The 18,244-nt window shown below is 35.1% G+C and overlaps 1 protein-coding gene and 1 long non-coding RNA gene across 2 annotated transcripts in view; both read right to left on the reverse strand.

Moving 5' to 3' along the window:
- Nucleotides 1-7,085: 7,085 nt before the first annotated feature.
- Nucleotides 7,086-7,808, reverse strand: LOC115429114 (U1 small nuclear ribonucleoprotein C-like). The gene has a single exon (XM_030148368.1). It carries the CDS (start codon nucleotides 7,806-7,808, stop codon nucleotides 7,086-7,088), a length of 723 nt encoding a protein of 240 aa, XP_030004228.1.
- A 3,148-nt stretch (nucleotides 7,809-10,956) lies between these two features.
- Nucleotides 10,957-18,244, reverse strand: part of LOC115429214 (uncharacterized) — a 39,053-nt gene continuing 31,765 nt past the window's right edge. Inside the window, exon 3 of the long non-coding RNA XR_003936743.1 lies at nucleotides 10,957-11,263. This is a non-coding gene — a long non-coding RNA (uncharacterized LOC115429214). The remainder of the gene's footprint in view (nucleotides 11,264-18,244) is intronic.

The raw sequence follows: 18,244 nt of genomic DNA on the forward strand, positions 1-18,244 counted from the left end.
GGAACTCCTTTCACTGAGTGTGTGCAGCTGGAGACACTGAAAGTCGTTTATTAAAACAGTGTCACGTGACCAATGACATTTGCTACTTCGGACGTAGTGGCGCCTCATTGGTTCATGACGTGTCTAAACCAGAGCGTTTCATTGGCTCAGAGCGTCATATAGTCACACTGTGTACAAATTAGCAGGAACTGTTGAATTCTGCTTAAAAAACAGTTATGTCAGTTTACATTTATACGACGGCGTATTAGGGCCACATAAGAAAATAAAAACGCTTGTCACTACGAGAATAAAGTCGTAGTTTAAAAAAAACCTCATTATTTAACGAGAATAAAGTCGTTAATTAACGAGAATAAAGTCATTTAATAAGAATAAACTCGTATTTTAAAAAAAAACTAATTATTTAATGAAAATAAAGTCATTAATTAACTAAAATAAAGTCATTATTTAATGAGAATAAACTTGTAGTTTTAAAAACTCATTTAATGAGAATAAAGTCATTAATTAACGAGAATAAAGTCATTATTTAGTGAGAATAAAGTCGTAGTTTTAAAAAACTCATTATTTAATGAGAATAAAGTCATTAATGAGAATAAAGTCCTTATTTAATGAGAATAAAGTCGTAGTTTAAAAAAAAAACCTCATTATTTAACGAGAATAAATTCTTACTTTTTTGAGATTAAAGTCGTAATATTTTGAAAATTCGACAGAGTTTCTGGTTTTACAGCGAAGGCAACAAGTGAAGCAGCAACTTTCACTTCTGTTGGACTCCAAAACTTGGAGTAGAATCCCCACAGTCTCCTCAGAAACAACAAACCCTCTCCGTACAGCTCTCTGGTGTATCCACTGATAGCCCTTGTTACATCCCAGACAGTCACATCAGGTTATAGGGCTGGTGCCACTTTTATATTTATCTTTTGGTTAAGTTCTTTTTATAGATAGAAGTCAGGTTTTTGTTTGAGTTCTTTTTTAAGGGTAGGATCAGATTAGGCAGTTTTATTGTATTTATCTGATTTTGGTTGGCACAACCCCCTTGTCCCTTCCTCCTCCACATTAGCGATCCTTTGTTAGTTTTCTTTTGTTCAATAAACCTTTGTCACTTGTTTCACACCTACACTGACTCATCTTCATTTTGATTGTCGGGTTAACGTCTCCTTTTCACACACCAGCAAAGGAGTCATAACAGCCCTACAGCTGACCACTTCATCAGTTTCTCCTCCACAAAAGAGACAGTTTACTCCAAATCAGTTTGGTTTTTACAACGAAACAAACCCAAACATGTGCAAACTCACTTCAAAGTCCTTAGACTAATGATAATGTGTTGATGGGGGGACAGACTCAGTATTTGGCCTTTGTGCCTAACCCCCAAATGAAAGTAGAACTTCACAAAATGTTCCAAGTTCTACATTATTCGATGAGTGGGTACGACTTTATTCTCATTAAATAATGACTTTATTCTCAAAATATAATGACTTTATTCTCGTTAAATAACGACTTCATTCTCATTAAATAACAAGTTTATTCTCGTAGTGACAAGCGTTTTTATTTTCTTATGTGGCCCTAATACGCCGTCATACATTTACACATAAAATTGTAAATGTAAATTTAACACTTAAAGAAATCATTTCAACACTGTCATTGAGTCCTCACTAGTTTTTGTGAGGACATGTGTGTGCCGACCAAAACCTTCTGCACATATAAGAACAATAAATCCTGGTTCACTGCAAAACCCAGGTCGCTTCGTCAGGCCAAGGAGGAGACCTACAGAAGTGGGGACAGAGTCCTGTACAAGTCCAGGAACACGCTGACAAAGGAGATGAAAGTGGCAAAGAGGTGCTACTCGGAGAAGCTGAAAAACAGGTTCACAGCAAACGAGCCTGCGTCAGTGTGAGAGGTCTACAGGACATCACTGGCTACAGGAGACCTTCCCCCCACATTGCAGTGGGCTGTGAACTGGCGGACAACCTGAATACCTTTTACTGCAGGTTTGAGAAGCCAGCTTTCACACGCATCCCTCGCACCATCATCAATCAACCCTCACCTTCTCCTATCGACCCCCCACCAACACTTAGGATCTGCAAAGAGGATGTGAGTCAGCTCTTCAGGAGACAAAAGACCAGGAAAGTTCCAGGGGCAGATGGGGTGTCACCCTCCTGTCTGATGGTCTGTGCTGACCAGCTGGCCCCCATCTTCACCCGGCTCTTTAACAGATCACTGGAGCTGTGTGAAGTCCCCTCCTGCTTCAAACACTCCACAATAATCCCAGTCCCCAAGAAAACAGTTATCTCAGGACTAAACGACTACAGGCCCGTGGCCCTGACATCTGTGGTCATGAAGTCTTTTGAGAGACTGATGCTGAGCCACCTGAAGGACATGATAGGACCCCTGCTGGACCCCCTGCAGTTTGCCTACTAGGCAAACAGGTCAGTGGATGATGCTGTCAGCATGGGTCTGCACTACATCCTGCAACACCTTGACTCCCCTGGGACATATGCAGTGATGCTGTTCGTGGACTTAAGCTCTGCATTCAACACCATCAGTCCAGACATCCTCCACCACAAACTCACCCAGCTCACCGTCCCAGCCTCCACCTGCCAGTGGATCACAAACTTCCGAACAGATAGGAGACAGCAGGTGAGGTTAGGAAAATTCACATCCAGCATCCAGACAACCAGCACAGGTGCCCCCCAGGGATGTGTGCTCTCCCCACTGCTCTTCTCCCTCTACACCAATGACTACACCTCAGCAGATCCATCTGTCAAACTCCTGAAGTTTGCAGATGACACAACGGTCATCGGCTTCATCCGGGACGGTGACGAGTCTGCATACAGACAGGAGGTGGAATAGCTGGTCCTGTGGTGTGTTAGTTACAGCATTTTTTCTTTTTTTTTTTTACTCCCTGGGCAGGTTTTTTTGTTTTATTTTATGTTTTTTTTTAGTTTAGTTTTTTATTGTTTCTTTTTATTGTTTTTTTTTTTTTTACTTTTTTTTTTGTTTTCCCACCCCCAGGAAGTGTTTTTTTTTATTTTATTTTTTTATTTAAATAAATTGTTTTGTTTGTTTTTTAATCCCACAGGCAGTTTTTTTTTTTTTTTTTAACTTTTTTTATGACTTTTTTTTTTTAACTTTTTTTGTTTGTTTTTACTTTTTTTTTTTTTTTAATTTTAAATTAATTTTTTTTTAATTTTTTTTTTATTTACATATACCCGCCACCACCACCCCTCTTCGGGGGACAACTTTATTGTTAGTTACAGCTTTTTTTTTTGCTTTTTTTTTTTTTTTTTTTTTTTTACTCCCTGGGCAGGTATTTTTGTTTTATTTTACGGTTTTTTTTTAGTTTGGTTTTTTATTGTTTCTTTTTATTGTTTTTTTTTTTTTTTTCCCCACCCACAGGAAGTGTTTATTTTATTTTATTATTTAAAGAATTTTTTTTGTTTGTTTTTTTTATCCCATAGGCAGTTTTTTTTTTTTTTACTTTATTTATGATTTTTTGTTTTTTACTTTTTTGTTTGTTTTTACATGTTTTTATTTTTTATTTTTTTTATTTTTTTAATTTACATATACCCGCCACCACCCCCCCTCTTCGGAGGACAACTTTATTGTTAGTTACAGCGTCTTTTTTTTTTTTTTTTACTCCCTGGGCAGGTTTTTTTGTTTTATTTTATGTTTTTTATGTTTATTTTATGATTTTTTTTTTTTTTTTACTTTTTTGTTTGTTTTTACATGTTTTTATTTTTATTTTTTTATTTTTTATTTTTTTATTTTTTTTTATTTTTTTTTTTTAAATTTACATATACCCAAATTTTTTTTTGTTTGTTTGTTTTATCCCACAGGCAGTTTTTTTTTTTTTTTTTTTAAACTTTTTTTTATTTAAAGACTTTTATTGTTTGTTTTTTTTATACCAAAGCAGTTTTTTTTTTTAACTTTTTTTTTTTTTTTTTTTATTTACATATACCCGCCACCACCACCCCTCTTCGGGGGACAACATTATTGTTAGTTACAGCATTTTTTTTTTTTTTTACTCCCTGGGCAGGTTTTTTTGTTTAATTTTATGTTTTTTTTTTAGTTTTATTTTTTATTGTTTCTTTTCATTGTTTTTTTTTTTTTTTTTTTCCCACCCCCAGGACGTGTTTTTTTTATTTTCTTTTTTTTATTTAAAGAATTTTTTTTGTTTGTTTTTTTTTATCCCACAGGCAGTTTTTTTTATGATTTTTTTTTTTTTTTTACTTTTTTTGTTTGTTTTTTCATGTTTTTTTTTTTTTATTTTATTTGTTTTTTTGATTTTTTTGAATTTACATATACCCGCCACCACCACCCCTCTTCGGAGGACAACTTTATTGTTAGTTACAGCATTTTTTTTTTTTTTAACTCCCTGGGCAGGTTTTTTTGTTTTATTTTATGTTTTTTTTTTTTTTTAGTTTTGTTTTTTATTGTTCCTTTTTATTGTTTTTTTGATGGTTTTTTTTTTTTTTTTTTTTTTTTTTTACTTTTTTTGGGTTTTTTTTCCCACCCCCAGGAAGTGGGTTTTTTTTATTTTCTTTTTTTTATTTAAAGAATTTTTTTTTGTTTGTTTTTTTATCCCACAGGCAGTTTTTTTTAATGATTTTTTTTTTTTTTTTACTTTTTTTGTTTTTTTTTTCATGTTTTTTTTTTTTAATTTATATTTGTTTTTTTGATTTTTTTTGAATTTACATATACCCGCCACCACCACCCCTCTTCGGAGGACAACTTTATTGTTAGTTACAGCATTTTTTTTTTTTTTTTTAACTCCCTGGGCAGGTTTTTTTTGTTTTATTTTATGTTTTTTTTTTTAGTTTTGTTTTTTATTGTTTCTTTTTATTGTTGTTTTTTTTTTTTTTTTTTTTTATCCCATAGGCATTTTTTTTTGTTTACTTTTTTTTTATTTTTTATTTTATTTACATATACCCGCCACCACCACCCCTCTTCGGAGGACAACTTTATTGTTAGTTACAGCATTTTTTATTTTATTTATTTATTTATTTTTTACTCCCTGGGCAGGTTTTTTTGTTTTATTTTATGTTTTTTTGTTTTTTATTGTTTCTTTTTATTGTTTTTATTATTATTATTATTTTTTTATTTACATATACCCGCCACCACCACCCCTCTTCGGGGGACAACTTTATTGTTAGTTACAGCATTTTTTTTTTTTTTTTTTTTTTTTTTTTTTTTTTTACTCCCTGGGCAGGTTTTTTTGTTTAATTTTATGTTTTTTTTTTAGTTTTGTTTTTTATTGTTTCTTTTCATTGTTTTTGTTTTTGTTTTTTTTTTTTACTTTTTTTGGTTTTTTTTTTTCCCACCCCCAGGAAGTGTTTTTTTTTTTTATTTAAAGAAATTTTTTTGTTTGTTTTTTTATTCCACAGGCAGTTTTTTTTATGATTTTTTTTTTTTTTTTACTTTTTTTGTTTGTTTTTTCATGTTTTTTTTTATTTTATTTTATTTGTTTTTTTGATTTTTTTGAATTTACATATACCCGCCACCACCACCCCTCTTCGGAGGACAACTTTATTGTTTGTCACAGCATTTTTTTTTTTTAACTCCCTGGGCAGGTTTTTTTGTGTTATTTTATGTTTTTTTTTTTTTAGTTTTGTTTTTTATTGTTTCTTTTTATTGTTTTTTTTATGTTTTTTTTTTTTTTTTTTTTTTTTTTTTTACTTTTTTTTTTTTTTTTTGTTTTCCCACCCCCAGGAAGTGGTTTTTTTATTTTATTTTTTTATTTAAAGAATTTTTTTGGTTTGTTTTTTTTTTTATCCCACAGGCAGTTTTTTTTTTTTTTTTTAACTTTTTTTTATGATTTTTTTTTTTTTTTACTTTTTTTGTTTGTTTTTACATGTTTGTTTTTGTTGTTCTGATTTTTTTTGATTTTTTTTTTATTTACATATACCCGCCACCACCACCCCTCTTCGGAGGACAACTTTATTATTAGTTACAGCATTTTTTTTTTTTTAACTCCCTGGGCAGGTTTTTTTGTTTTATTTTGTTTTTTTTTTTAGTTTTGTTTTTTATTGTTTCTTTTTATTGTTTTTTTTTTTTTTTTTTTTTTTTTTTTTATCCCATAGGCATTTTTTTTTGTTTACTTTTTTTTATTTTTTATTTTATTTACATATACCCGCCACCACCACCCCTCTTCGGAGGACAACTTTATTGTTAGTTACAGCATTTTTTATTTTTATTTTTATTTTTATTTTTTACTCCCTGGGCAGGTTTTTTTGTTTTATTTTATGTTTTTTTGTTTTTTATTGTTTCTTTTTATTGTTTTTATTATTATTATTTTTTTTTACTTTTTTTTCGTTTTTTTTTTTTTTTTCCACCCCCAGGAAGTGGTTTTTTTTATTTTTTTATTTTTTTATTTAAATAAATTTTTTTGCTCTTTTGTTTTATCCCACAGGCAGTTTTTTTTTTTTTTTACTTTTTTTATTGATTTTTTTTTTTTTTTTTAATTACTTTTTTTGTTTGTTTTTACATGGTTTTTTTTTGTTTGTTTGTTTGTTTTTTTTTCGTTTTGATTTTTTTTACCCGCCAGCCTCTGAGATGGCCTCTGATTTTTCTGGGCCGACAATGCAGCCCCCTTCCCTCCGCCGGAAGAGGAGGGCAGGGGGCTTCATTTCTGGACTTAAAGGTCATTGGCCACCAAAGAGCCAGAGGAGGAAGGAGGGGGGCCTCTGGCTCTGAGGTGGTCTATGACTTTCTACGCAGACAACAGACCCTCCTCCCCTCCACCAGAGGAGGAGGGGAGGGGGCTAAATGTCTGGCCTGATTGGTCATGGGCCACCAGACAGCTAGAGGCAGAGGGAAGGGGGCCTCTGCCTCTGGCTCTGAGGTGGTCTATGACTGTCTAGGCGGACAACGGATCCCCCTGCCCTCCTCCTGTTGTGGAGGGCAGGGGGCTGCATGTCAGGCCTTATTGGTCATGGGCCACCAGACAGCTAGAGGCAGAGGGAAGGGGGCCTCTGCCTCTGGCTCTGAGGTGGTCTATGACTTTCTTGGCTGACAACGCATCTCCTCTCCTCTGGCGGAGAGCAGGGGGCTGCGTGTCCGGCCTGAATGCTCACTGGAGGATGGGGGCTGCCTTAACCCCAGTCATGGGGCCCAGGCAGCCACACCGTCTCCCCTTGGAGACGGTGCGGACAGGGGCAGGGGCCACCTGAACCCCAGTAATTGGGGTCAGGTGACCACACCGACTCCCAGTTGGGGCCACCTGAACCCCAGCGCTGGGGGGGAAAGCGGCCACGGAGGATGGGGGGATGGAGGCCACGGAGGACGAGGGCCCCCTCAACCCCAGTAATGGGAGGAAGGCGACCAATCCTTCCCTCCGGGGGGACGGGGGCTGCCTGGACCCCATCACTCCGTCTCCCTTTGGAGACGGTGCGGACAGGGGCAGGGGCCACCTGAGCCCCAGTGATGGGGGTCAGGCGGCCATACCGACTCCCACTTGGGGCCACCTGAACCCCAGCGCTGGGGGGAAAGCGGCCACGGGGGACGGGGAACGCTTCAACCCCAGCGCTGGGGGGAAAGCGGCCACGGGGGACGGGGAACGCTTCAATCCCAGCGCTGGGGGGAAAGCGGCCACGGGGGACGGGGGCCGCTTCAACCCCAGCGCTGGGGGGAAAGTGGCCACGGGGGACCGGGGCCGCTTCAACCCCAGCGACTGGAGGAAGGCTACCAATCCCTCCCTCTGGGGGGTCAGGGGCTGCCTGAACCTCAGGGAACGGGTCCAGGCAGCTACACCGCCTCCTCTTGGAGACAGTGTACATGTTGCAGACAGGGGCGGGGGCCACCTGAACCTCATCCATCGGGGGATAGGGGCCTCCTGGGTTCAACTTCAGCTGTAAAGTAAGGAAAAAAAAAGTCAACATGGAGGGAGAAATGATTTTTAATTTTCAATTCAAGGTAGATAAAGTTAGTGATTATTCAGTAAGTCCTGAAGTTTTAAGTGGAGGTTTAAGCAGTATCTGCTGAATCAGAATGACCTTCTTAAGTTTTCAAACAAATATGTCAGTTTTGTCTTCCTTTGAACAAATCTGGACAAATAACACCAAACGTTTGTTTAGATAGAATCATCCAAGTGCACCACAGCGATCCAGTAATTTTACAGAAAAACCTGTTTAACTGTCATCAAAGTACAAATATTTGAATGATTTCAGTAAAGGAGAGAATAGTTTGAGTTTGATTAATAATCTTAAATGGTTTACAGCAGCTTTTTATCACTTTGAGTCCTATTTTAATGGTTATTTAGATGAACTGACTAATTTCAGTTTAGTTTTTCTTCAATATCCTTTAGTTTTATCTAAAACTTGCCACATTATTTAATAAATGACACTTTTTCATCAGTTTTTTGTGTATTATTTGGATGAATTGAGGGATTTTGAATGATTTTACTGTGATTTATACCTGAGTTTTATGTATCTCTAATCCATTCTTCCAAATATTTTTCAGTTTATCTTTAATACTTTGAGTTTTACTAAATCATCTGACAAGGTTTACATCAGTTGTCATGACTTTTAGTCCTATTTACATTGTTATTTAGATGAACTGACTAGTTTTAATTCAGTTTTTCTTCAATAGTAGTCTTAGTTTTATCTAAAATTTGCCAGATTACTGAATAAATCTCACATTTTTATTTAGATAGAATCCTCCAAGTGCACCACAGCGATCCAGTAATTTTACAGAAAAACCTGTTTAACTGTCATCAAAGTACAAATATTTGAATGATTTCAGTAAAGGAGAGAATAGTTTGAGTTTGATTAATAATCTTAAATGGTTTACAGCAGCTTTTTATCACTTTGAGTCCTATTTTAATGGTTATTTAGATGAACTGACTAATTTCAGTTTAGTTTTTCTTCAATATCCTTTAGTTTTATCTAAAACTTGCCACATTATTTAATAAATGTCACTTTTTCATCAGTTTTTTGTGTATTATTTGGATGAATTGAGGGATTTTGAATGATTTTACTGTGATTTATACCTGAGTTTTATGTATCTCTAATCCATTCTTCCAAATATTTTTCAGTTTATCTTTAATACTTTGAGTTTTACTAAATCATCTGACAAGGTTTACATCAGTTGTCATGACTTTTAGTCCTATTTACATTGTTATTTAGATGAACTGACTAGTTTTAATTCAGTTTTTCTTCAATAGTAGTCTTAGTTTTATCTAAAATTTGCCAGATTACTGAATAAATCTCACATTTTTATTTAGATAGAATCATCCAAGTGCACCACAGCGATCCAGTAATTTTACAGAAAAACCTGTTTAACTATCATCAAAGTACAAATATTTGAATGATTTCAGTAAAGGAGAGAGTAGTTTGAGTTTGATTAAGTAATCTTAAATGGTTTACGGCAGCTTTTTATCACTTTGAGTCCTATTTTAATGGTTATTTAGATGAACTGACTAGTTTCAGTTTAGTTTTTCTTCAATAGTAGTCTTAGTTTTATCTAAAACTTGCCAGATTACTGAATAAATCTCGCATTTTCATCAGTTTTCCTCGTCTTTTCAGTATTATTTAGATGAATGGAGTGATTTAACCCTGCAATAAACCGTATCGCCTTGTGGGAAAAATAAAGGCATATTTTATCTCATCTTATCTTATCTTATCTTACTTTGAATGAGTTCTGCTTTGGATTTGTCTCAGTTTTATGTAAACCTCGTCGATTTTTCCAAATATAACATGGTTTTTCTACAATATTTTGAGTTTTATTACATAATCTGACAAGGTCTGGCAAACCTGGACAACAAACATCAAACGTTTGTTTAGGTATAATCATCCATGTGCACCATAGCAATCAAATAACATTACAGCAAAACCTGTTTAACTAGAATCAAAGTACAAATATTTGAATGATTTCAGTAAAGGAGTGGATAATCTGAGTTTAAGTAATCTTAAATGGTTTACAGCAGCTTTTTATCACTTTGAGTCCTATTTTAATTGTTATTTAGATTAAATGACTAGTTTTAATTCAGCTTCTCTTCAATATCAGTCGTAGTTTTATCTAAAACTTGCCAGATTATTGAATAAATCTCACTTTTCATCAGTTTTTTTGTTCCTCTTTTGAGTATTATTTGGATGAATTGAGTGATTTTGAATGATCTGACTGTGGTTTATATCTGGGTTTTATGTAAAACTAACCAATTCTTCCAAATATGTTTCAGTTTATCTTTAATACTTTGAGGTTTACTAAATAATCTGAAAAGCTTTACATGACTTTTCATCACTTTTAGTCCTATTTTAATTGTTATTTAGATGAACTGACGAGTTTCACTTCAGTCTTTCTTCAATATCATTTAGTTTTATCTAAAACTTGCCAGATTATTGAATAAATCTCATATTTTCATCAGTTTTACTCCTCCATTTTAGTATTATTTAGATGAACTGATTAGTTTTAATTCAGTTTCTCTTCAATATCAGTCTTAGTGTTATGTAAAATTTGCCAGATTATTGAATAAATGTCACTTGTTCATCAGTTTTACTCGCTTTTTGATTATTATTCAGATGAAATTAGTGGTGTTGGATGACTTTTGCTTAGTGTTATGTAAAAATAATCAATTCTTCCAAATATAACTCAGTTTATCTACAATATTTTTATTTCTAGTAAATAAGATGACATGGTTTGCAACAGTTTTTCATCTTTTACTCTTACTTTAAAGGTGGGGTGGGAGATGTTTTCCTGGAGCATTTTTTACTATATTGCTTAAAATCCCCTTCACACCTCGATTACAACCAAATAATTACATGCTCTAACACCAAAAAAAAAAAAAAAATTAAGTCACCTGTGGAAGGGACAGGACTGAAAAAACACCATGCAATCATTTTAAGCGCCCAATTGAAATGATTGAACGGTGATATGTCTATTAAACTCAACTGCCATTTGTCCCTCCCCCCCTCCGTGCGTACCCCTGTTCGTGCAGGAATCGTGCGTTCTGAGCTGGAGCCGGTGTTGTGCCAAGGTATGTATCCCCGCTAAGAAGTGTATCCCCTGGCCGCGGGAGCGTACATTCATTCAGTGAGGGTGGAACTGTGACACTGCGCTATAACTCACCTAAATATAAGGTCAGTAGTCATATTTGCATTGTGTGAATCTTTGTTTAAATGCTCTAGTTTTATCCACGGGGTTTTGCAGAGTAAGACTCGGCTCTTCAATCAAACTAAAGGCATTAATTTGTACGTGTTATTGAATGTGTTATTGATTAAACTACATTGAAATCATGCTGAGATCAGTTTGTGTGGTCTAAACGTTAGGTAATGCACTTACAACGCAGGGGATCGACATCCGAATTCCGACTGGCCCTAATAAAGTGTTCTGAGCTACAGTAGTGTAAGAAAAGTGCGATAAATGCAACAGTATCATTTAATTTGATTGAATTTTTCTGATATAATGCAAACATGTATTTCTGCTTTCTGATGACCTGACAAATAATTTTATAATCCAAGAATTTGTATTGAATAAAATAAAGTCTGCTATTCATCCATCCATCCATCCATCCATCACTTCCGCTTCTTCCGGGGCCGGGTCGCGGGGGTAACAGTCAGAATTGTTGTGATTATTTGCTGGCCTCAATGGAAGCTACATGATTTCATGTGATGTGATGGACAGGTGAGGCCTGACCATCAACTGGTTAATTACCTCCGCCAAGGAGGTTATGTTTTTGCCAGGGTTTGTTTGTTTGTTTGTTTGTCTGTCTGTCTGTCTGTCCGTTAGTGTGCAACATAACTCAAAAAGTTATGGACAGATTTTGATGAAATTTTCAGGGTTTGTTGGAAATGGGATAAGGAAGAAATGATTAAATTTTGGTGGTGATTGGGGGTGGGGGGGCCCACGGGGGGGGCCCATTTCCAACAAACCCTGAAAATTTCATCAAAATCTGTCCATAACTTTTTGAGTTATGTTGCACACTAACGGACAGACAAACAGACAGACAGAAAACAAACGCTGGCAAAAACATAACCTCCTTGGCGTGGGGGGGCCCCACAGGGGGGGCCACTGATCAGCCTTGGCGGAGGTCTGCGCTCTCCGAGTGCTTCTAGTTCTGTCTATAATTCAGACCATACCAAGTAACTGTAGTGAATATGGGCAGCTTAGTTACAGGGGGGCCACATATTACTTCAGAGCATCCCAGGTGAGGCCTGACCAGTGTGCTATAATTCATCAGATGTATTTTTGATTTATTAAACAGTTACCTAACTAAAGCGGACACATGAAAAGAGAATGAGAAGGCACGTTCCCTTTATCTGTTTTTACAGATGATCTCACAGACACATGTCACTTCTGCGGGGAAGAGGAACACAACTCCAACTAGAGCTGGGTAATAAAAAAATTAAATTAAATTAAAGAACTACAAGTTATGAATATGAAATGTATTCTGCTATAAAGATACTGGCAATTGTCTTGGCTTCCCTTGTGCTACCCCAAATTCTAATTTCTATGCTAGAGCCAACATTTTAATGCATGCACTGTAAGCCCAGACTTTGCATTTACTAAAATGCTTTAATTACAACGTACTTAAATGATTTAAGTTTTACTACATTATTATAAAATGTTAAGTATATTCTACTAATTTATAGACATAGTGGAAAGTATGAAAAAGTTTAAGTTGAATGGATTTAAATCACTAAGTTTTAGTCATGACCACACCTTTTTATCTCCGCATTGCATTGTGGGCATTGGGCATGTTGTTAAAAATGTGTTATTTTTATGTGCAGGGGTTCAGTGGGGTTGTGGTGTTAGTGTTAATTTGGACTTAATGTGTGTATGGCAATGTTTATTGACCTTTTTGTGTTTGTTTTTGTATTTTTGTAGAGCTGCACGACTGAGAGCCATAAGCCGAACAATGGCTTTCCTGTTCATCTAAGCATGTTATCGAGTAACATAAATCTTTATCTTTTCCTAACTAACAACACTCCCAGTTCTGACAAATTACTCAGAACTTTCTACCTTCCAATCATGCTACAATATATAAAGTTGAATAATTTATTTTGCAAGAGGTTTTAATTTAAGTCAACTTGGAATTGAGTACAATTAACTGATAATACTAAGTCTAATGACTGAACAAAATAATTAACATTGCAACAAATTTTAAGTTAATTTAACTGGGCATTTAGTGTGTTGTACTTAAAATAGCAATTCCATTCAAATCAAGCATTTAGGTTTAATACACTCAACTTTTCTTTACTCATTACTTACATTTTTTAAGGCAACGGATTACCTCAGATTTTTTAAGTCAACTCACCTTTTCTGCTCTTACAGTGTGGATTTCAGCCACACTTCTATGTTCAAACATCTATCAGCAATAACACCATTTTAAACCTGTTTGTATGTTTGCCAGATTCAGTGTGACAATTACTTGCGGTGGTTCCATCCTATGTGTGTCAACGGGTCTCCAGCTGACAAAGACTTTCTGTGTCTGGCCTGCATTGCAGGATAGGTGCACTGTCTGTGTTTAATCGAGCAAAGTGCACTTCATTTAGCTGTTTCCCACCATTTGTGTGTTGTTTAAAAGTTGCATTATTGGATTATTAATGTAGGTAATATTTAATAAGTAAGTTCTCTGTTATTTGTATTTTAAAGTAATTTAACAATGTTTTTCTTCCTGTTAATTCTACATCTTTCTATAAATGCAATCTGCAAAAAGATGCTCTGAAATAATATGTGACCCCCCCTGTAACTCAGTCTATGAAAGAGGAAAGCTGCCCATACTCCCTACAGTTACTTGGTATGGTCTGAATTATAGACAGAATTAACCTCTTGATGGTCAGGCTTCACCTGTCCATCACAGGGGGGAGACTTTACTTTATTCAATACAAATTCTTAGATTATAGAATTATTTGTCAGATCATCAGAAAGCAGAAATACATGTTTGTATTCTATCAGAAAATTTCAATCAGATTAAATGATACTGTTGCATTTCTAACACTTTTCTTACACTACTGTAGCTCTGAACGCTTTATTAGGAACAGTTGGAATTCAGACGTCCATCCCCTCCGTTGTCATGGCATTACCTAACCTGTTACAGAGTGGCAACATTATGAAGGACGCACAACACCAGACTGAATGCAAAAACAGGCATTTATTCATAAAAACAAGAATAAGAAAAGAAAAAAAAAAAAACAGCAAAAAGCTGTGTGATGGTGAATCTTCCGGTGAGCTGATGAAAGGACACAGTCCAGTCGGAATTCGGACGTCGATCCCCTCCGATGTCAGAGCATTACCTAACGTTTAGACCACACAAACTGATCTGAGCAGGATTTCAATGCAGTTTAATCAGTGACAAGTTGAATAACACGTACAAATTAAAGCCTTTAGTTTGACTGAAGAGCCAAGTCTTACTGTGCAAAGGCCCGTGGATAAAACTAGAGCAGTCAAACACAGATTCAAACAATGCAAACAGGACTACTGACCTTAGATTTAGGCCGGGACCACAGCCGGACCCGGGACCGGGCTAATTATTGGACCTGTATTTTCTAAATGTAGCTCACTCAAAACGTTTTCTAGCATCTCTAACATCTCCTGACCCACCTTTAAGTGTTATTTTAATGAAATGACAAAATTAGTGCTCTTACCTTTTTCATGTTGTTAATCCACTGCTGGTCGTCAGCTCGTGCAGTTCGAAAAGAGAACGTGCTAAACCGTCCAACGTATTTATAGACCCTTTGCACCTATGCACCTACGTCACACTTATCACGTGACTAGGGGTTCAGCGCCATGGTGAAGGCAAAAGCAACACAACAAACACACGAATGAGCGACGGATTATGTCTACCAGCACTGAGAATAAAGTGTTAGAGTAGTCCTGCGAAGTGACTCACCTTACTGGACGGCAGAAAGAACGCTATCTGGAGCAGCTAGCGATAGCAGGACCAGCTACCGACCCTTCTCCTGATGTGTTTACGGATGGAGCAAAATCCTCCAGTCTACCAGAGTTTAAAGCACACGATCTGCACCATTATGTTCAAAATGAAGTGTCCCCATACACAGGTGCAGATCTAAAAGCATACAAAAGTCTGGATGATCCCAGTTCTTAGTCTCAGGTTAGATTACAGAGTCGCTGTACTGCGCTCACGGCAGAAGAATGGATCTCATAATGGTAAAGGAAAGATACAGCTCACGTTAGCTAGCTAGCTGTGTATGTTTTTAACAGGTTTTCCCCCAGCATGCCATCAAAACTCAAATAGACTGTAAGCAAAAGCAGCTCTAATTAACTAACACTGTGTAATACAGGGCTCACCAACACGGTGCCCGAGGACACCAGGTCGCCGGCAGGGACCACGCAAGTCGCCTGCAGGCCTGTTCTAAAAATAGAACTGATTCAGGGTTCTCCAACACGTTGCTCGCGATCTTGGTTCGCCAAGGGTCACTAATGTAAGAACACAAAGTTGGTTCGTCATTTGGTAGAACAGGTCTAAATTTCCACCCAATCAAAATTACAAGTGTCCTGCCCCCCTCCCGAGATGAAACGGTCAACTAGCTGTCAATCAAACTTTAGCGCTGGTTTGTTGCCTGTCATTGGAGAGGGGCGGGGCCCAGGATGAGCCAGATTTTTTTTATTTTATTTTATTTATTTATTTATTTTTTTATTTTATTGTAACAAGAACAAATACATAACAAATAAACAAAATGACATACTCATTTCTGTCCATATGTGCAAATATAATATAAGAGAATCACACCTCCAACATGTAATATGAATCAGAAAATATCTGAAAGCTTAAGGTAAAAATACAATAACTAAGATTATACAAATAAAATATAAATAGATTAAAAAAAAAAAAAAAGATTAAAAAAAAAAAGTACAAGGGGTTCAGCACAGTTGAAGATTTTCTATTAGTGTATATAGTTTCTTAGCTTGGGCATTATCAATTATTTTCAAACACTTTTTAAACAAAAGGAGTTCGTTTTTAAGTGCAGACCATGAGGGGGAAGTTTTAGCACATCTGCATTTATGTATGTAATATTTTGTTACTATAATTATATTATTCATCAAAAACTCATCTTTTTTATTTTTGAGGATTACACCCGTCTGAATGTCATTATAAGAGAAGAAGTCCATTTCTATAGAACTAGAAGACAGCAAATCATGAACACATCTCCATATATTTTGGACAATTTCACAAGCATAAAATAGATGTTCTGTCGTTTCCACATTATTATCACACATTTGACAATTTTCTACTTCAAATTTGAATCTTTTTTTAATGAATTCATTTGATGGATATATGTTATTAATAGTTTTGAAATGTATCTCCTTATATTTTGGAGGAAGTGGACATTTTAAAAATTTTGTTCTTATCATCGATCTATCATATTTGCTGTTATTTTGGAGGAAGAGAGTGCTCCTAGTTTTTCCCGGGTATATAGAGTCAACAAGGTGTTTTCTAATAAATTTATTATTACATTTGTTATTCAAAAAATCTACACACCCGATTTTAATTTTGGGCAATCTGGGGGTTGTTATGGTCGACAAGCTATTTTTCACTAGCTGAATAAGGGCACTTGGGATGTTTTGAATTACCTTTTTATAATCTGCCATGGAGCATTCAACATTATATTTATTAATAAATTCTTTCAGTTCAAAAAATTGACCATGATTGTCCATTAAATGTACAATAGACCATATATCTTTCTCCATCCAGTTTTCCATAAAAACAGACTTCCTCCTATTCAGTATGACTCTGTTATTCCATAAAGGAACATTATGAGGACTGAAATTGTGTTTGAAGACCATTTTCCATTGTAACAATACCTGCTGATGAAAAGTGGATAGTTTAATGGGCAATTTTGTAATTTCAAAATCACATGTTAGTAAAAATTTAATACCCCCCACTTTACTGAATATAAATGACGGGAGTGAAAACCATATGTCCTTTCCATTCTTTAAAAAAGACTGGAGCCATTTAACTTTTAACACTCCATTCATAATTTCAAAATCAATTGCCTTAAGTCCACCATCTTTATAGTCTTTCAACAAATCCTTCTTTTTGATGTAGTGATGTTTATTTTTCCAAATAAAATTGAAGTTTATTCTATTAATCTCCTTAATTTGTCTTTGAGAAATGGCTAAAGAATACGCAGGATAAATTAATCTAGAGAGTGATTCAAATTTAGTTAACATTGTTCTACCAAATAATGTTAAATCTCTTTGTAGCCACTTGTTTAATGTTCTTCTGCATTTATCAATATTGTTCTGAATATTATTTTTAATACTAGTGTCTGAGTCTTTAGAAATCCAAATACCTAGATATTTTACATCTGTCTTTACTGGTATACTACATATTGAGGAGTCAGGGCAGTTATGAATACTCATAAGTTCGCATTTACTCAGATTCAATCTTAGACCAGATGCTTGGGAAAATGTCTCTATTATTTCTAAAGCTAATGGTATTTGTTCTTTATTTTTTAGGAATATGGTCGTATCATCAGCTAGCTGACTTATAATCAATTTGTTATTATTAATATATAGTCCTTCAATATTTGAATTTGTAACAGCTATAGTTAATAATTCTGTGACTGTAATGAATAGAAGAGGTGAGATGCTGCATCCTTGTCTAATTCCCCGTTCCACATTAAATCTAGGACATGTGCCTTCTGGAAGAGAAACACAACTGTTGATACCTGTATATAGCATTGTTATTATATCAATAAATTTATCTCCAAAACCAAATTGTTTTAAAGTATTAATAATAAATGTATGTTCCACTGAATCAAAAGCTTTATGGAAGTCTAAAAATAATATAAGAGCATCCTCCTCAATTAAGTGATTATATTCAATAAGATCCAGAACCAGGCGGATGTTGTTATGTATAGATCTACTTTTGAGAAAGCCAGATTGTGTTGGGCTAATGAACTTAGATAAGCCTGTTTTAATCTTGTTGCCAAAACTGTTGTCAGAATCTTGTAATCAGTGTTTAATAGTGTAATAGGTCTTAAATTACTTAAAATCTTCTTGTCTTTTCCAGGTTTTGGTATTAGTTTAATTACACCTTGTTTCATTGTTTCCATTAGTTCTTTTTTGTTAATACATTCATTAATAGCTTGGAGCAGCATTAGTTTTAAATCTTCCCAAAAGTGTTAGAAAAATTAGTAGTTAAACCATCTGGTCCTGGGGAGCGATCGGATGCCATTCTTTTAATTGCACAATCAAGTTCTGTAATTCTTAATTCCTCATCACATGTTTCTTTACATTCTTTATCAATCATAGGAATCAGATTTTTTATTTTATTTAGGAAGGATGAAGC

The sequence above is a fragment of the Sphaeramia orbicularis genome, chromosome 12 (genome assembly GCF_902148855.1).
Source record: "Sphaeramia orbicularis chromosome 12, fSphaOr1.1, whole genome shotgun sequence".
NCBI lineage: Eukaryota > Metazoa > Chordata > Actinopteri > Kurtiformes > Apogonidae > Sphaeramia > Sphaeramia orbicularis.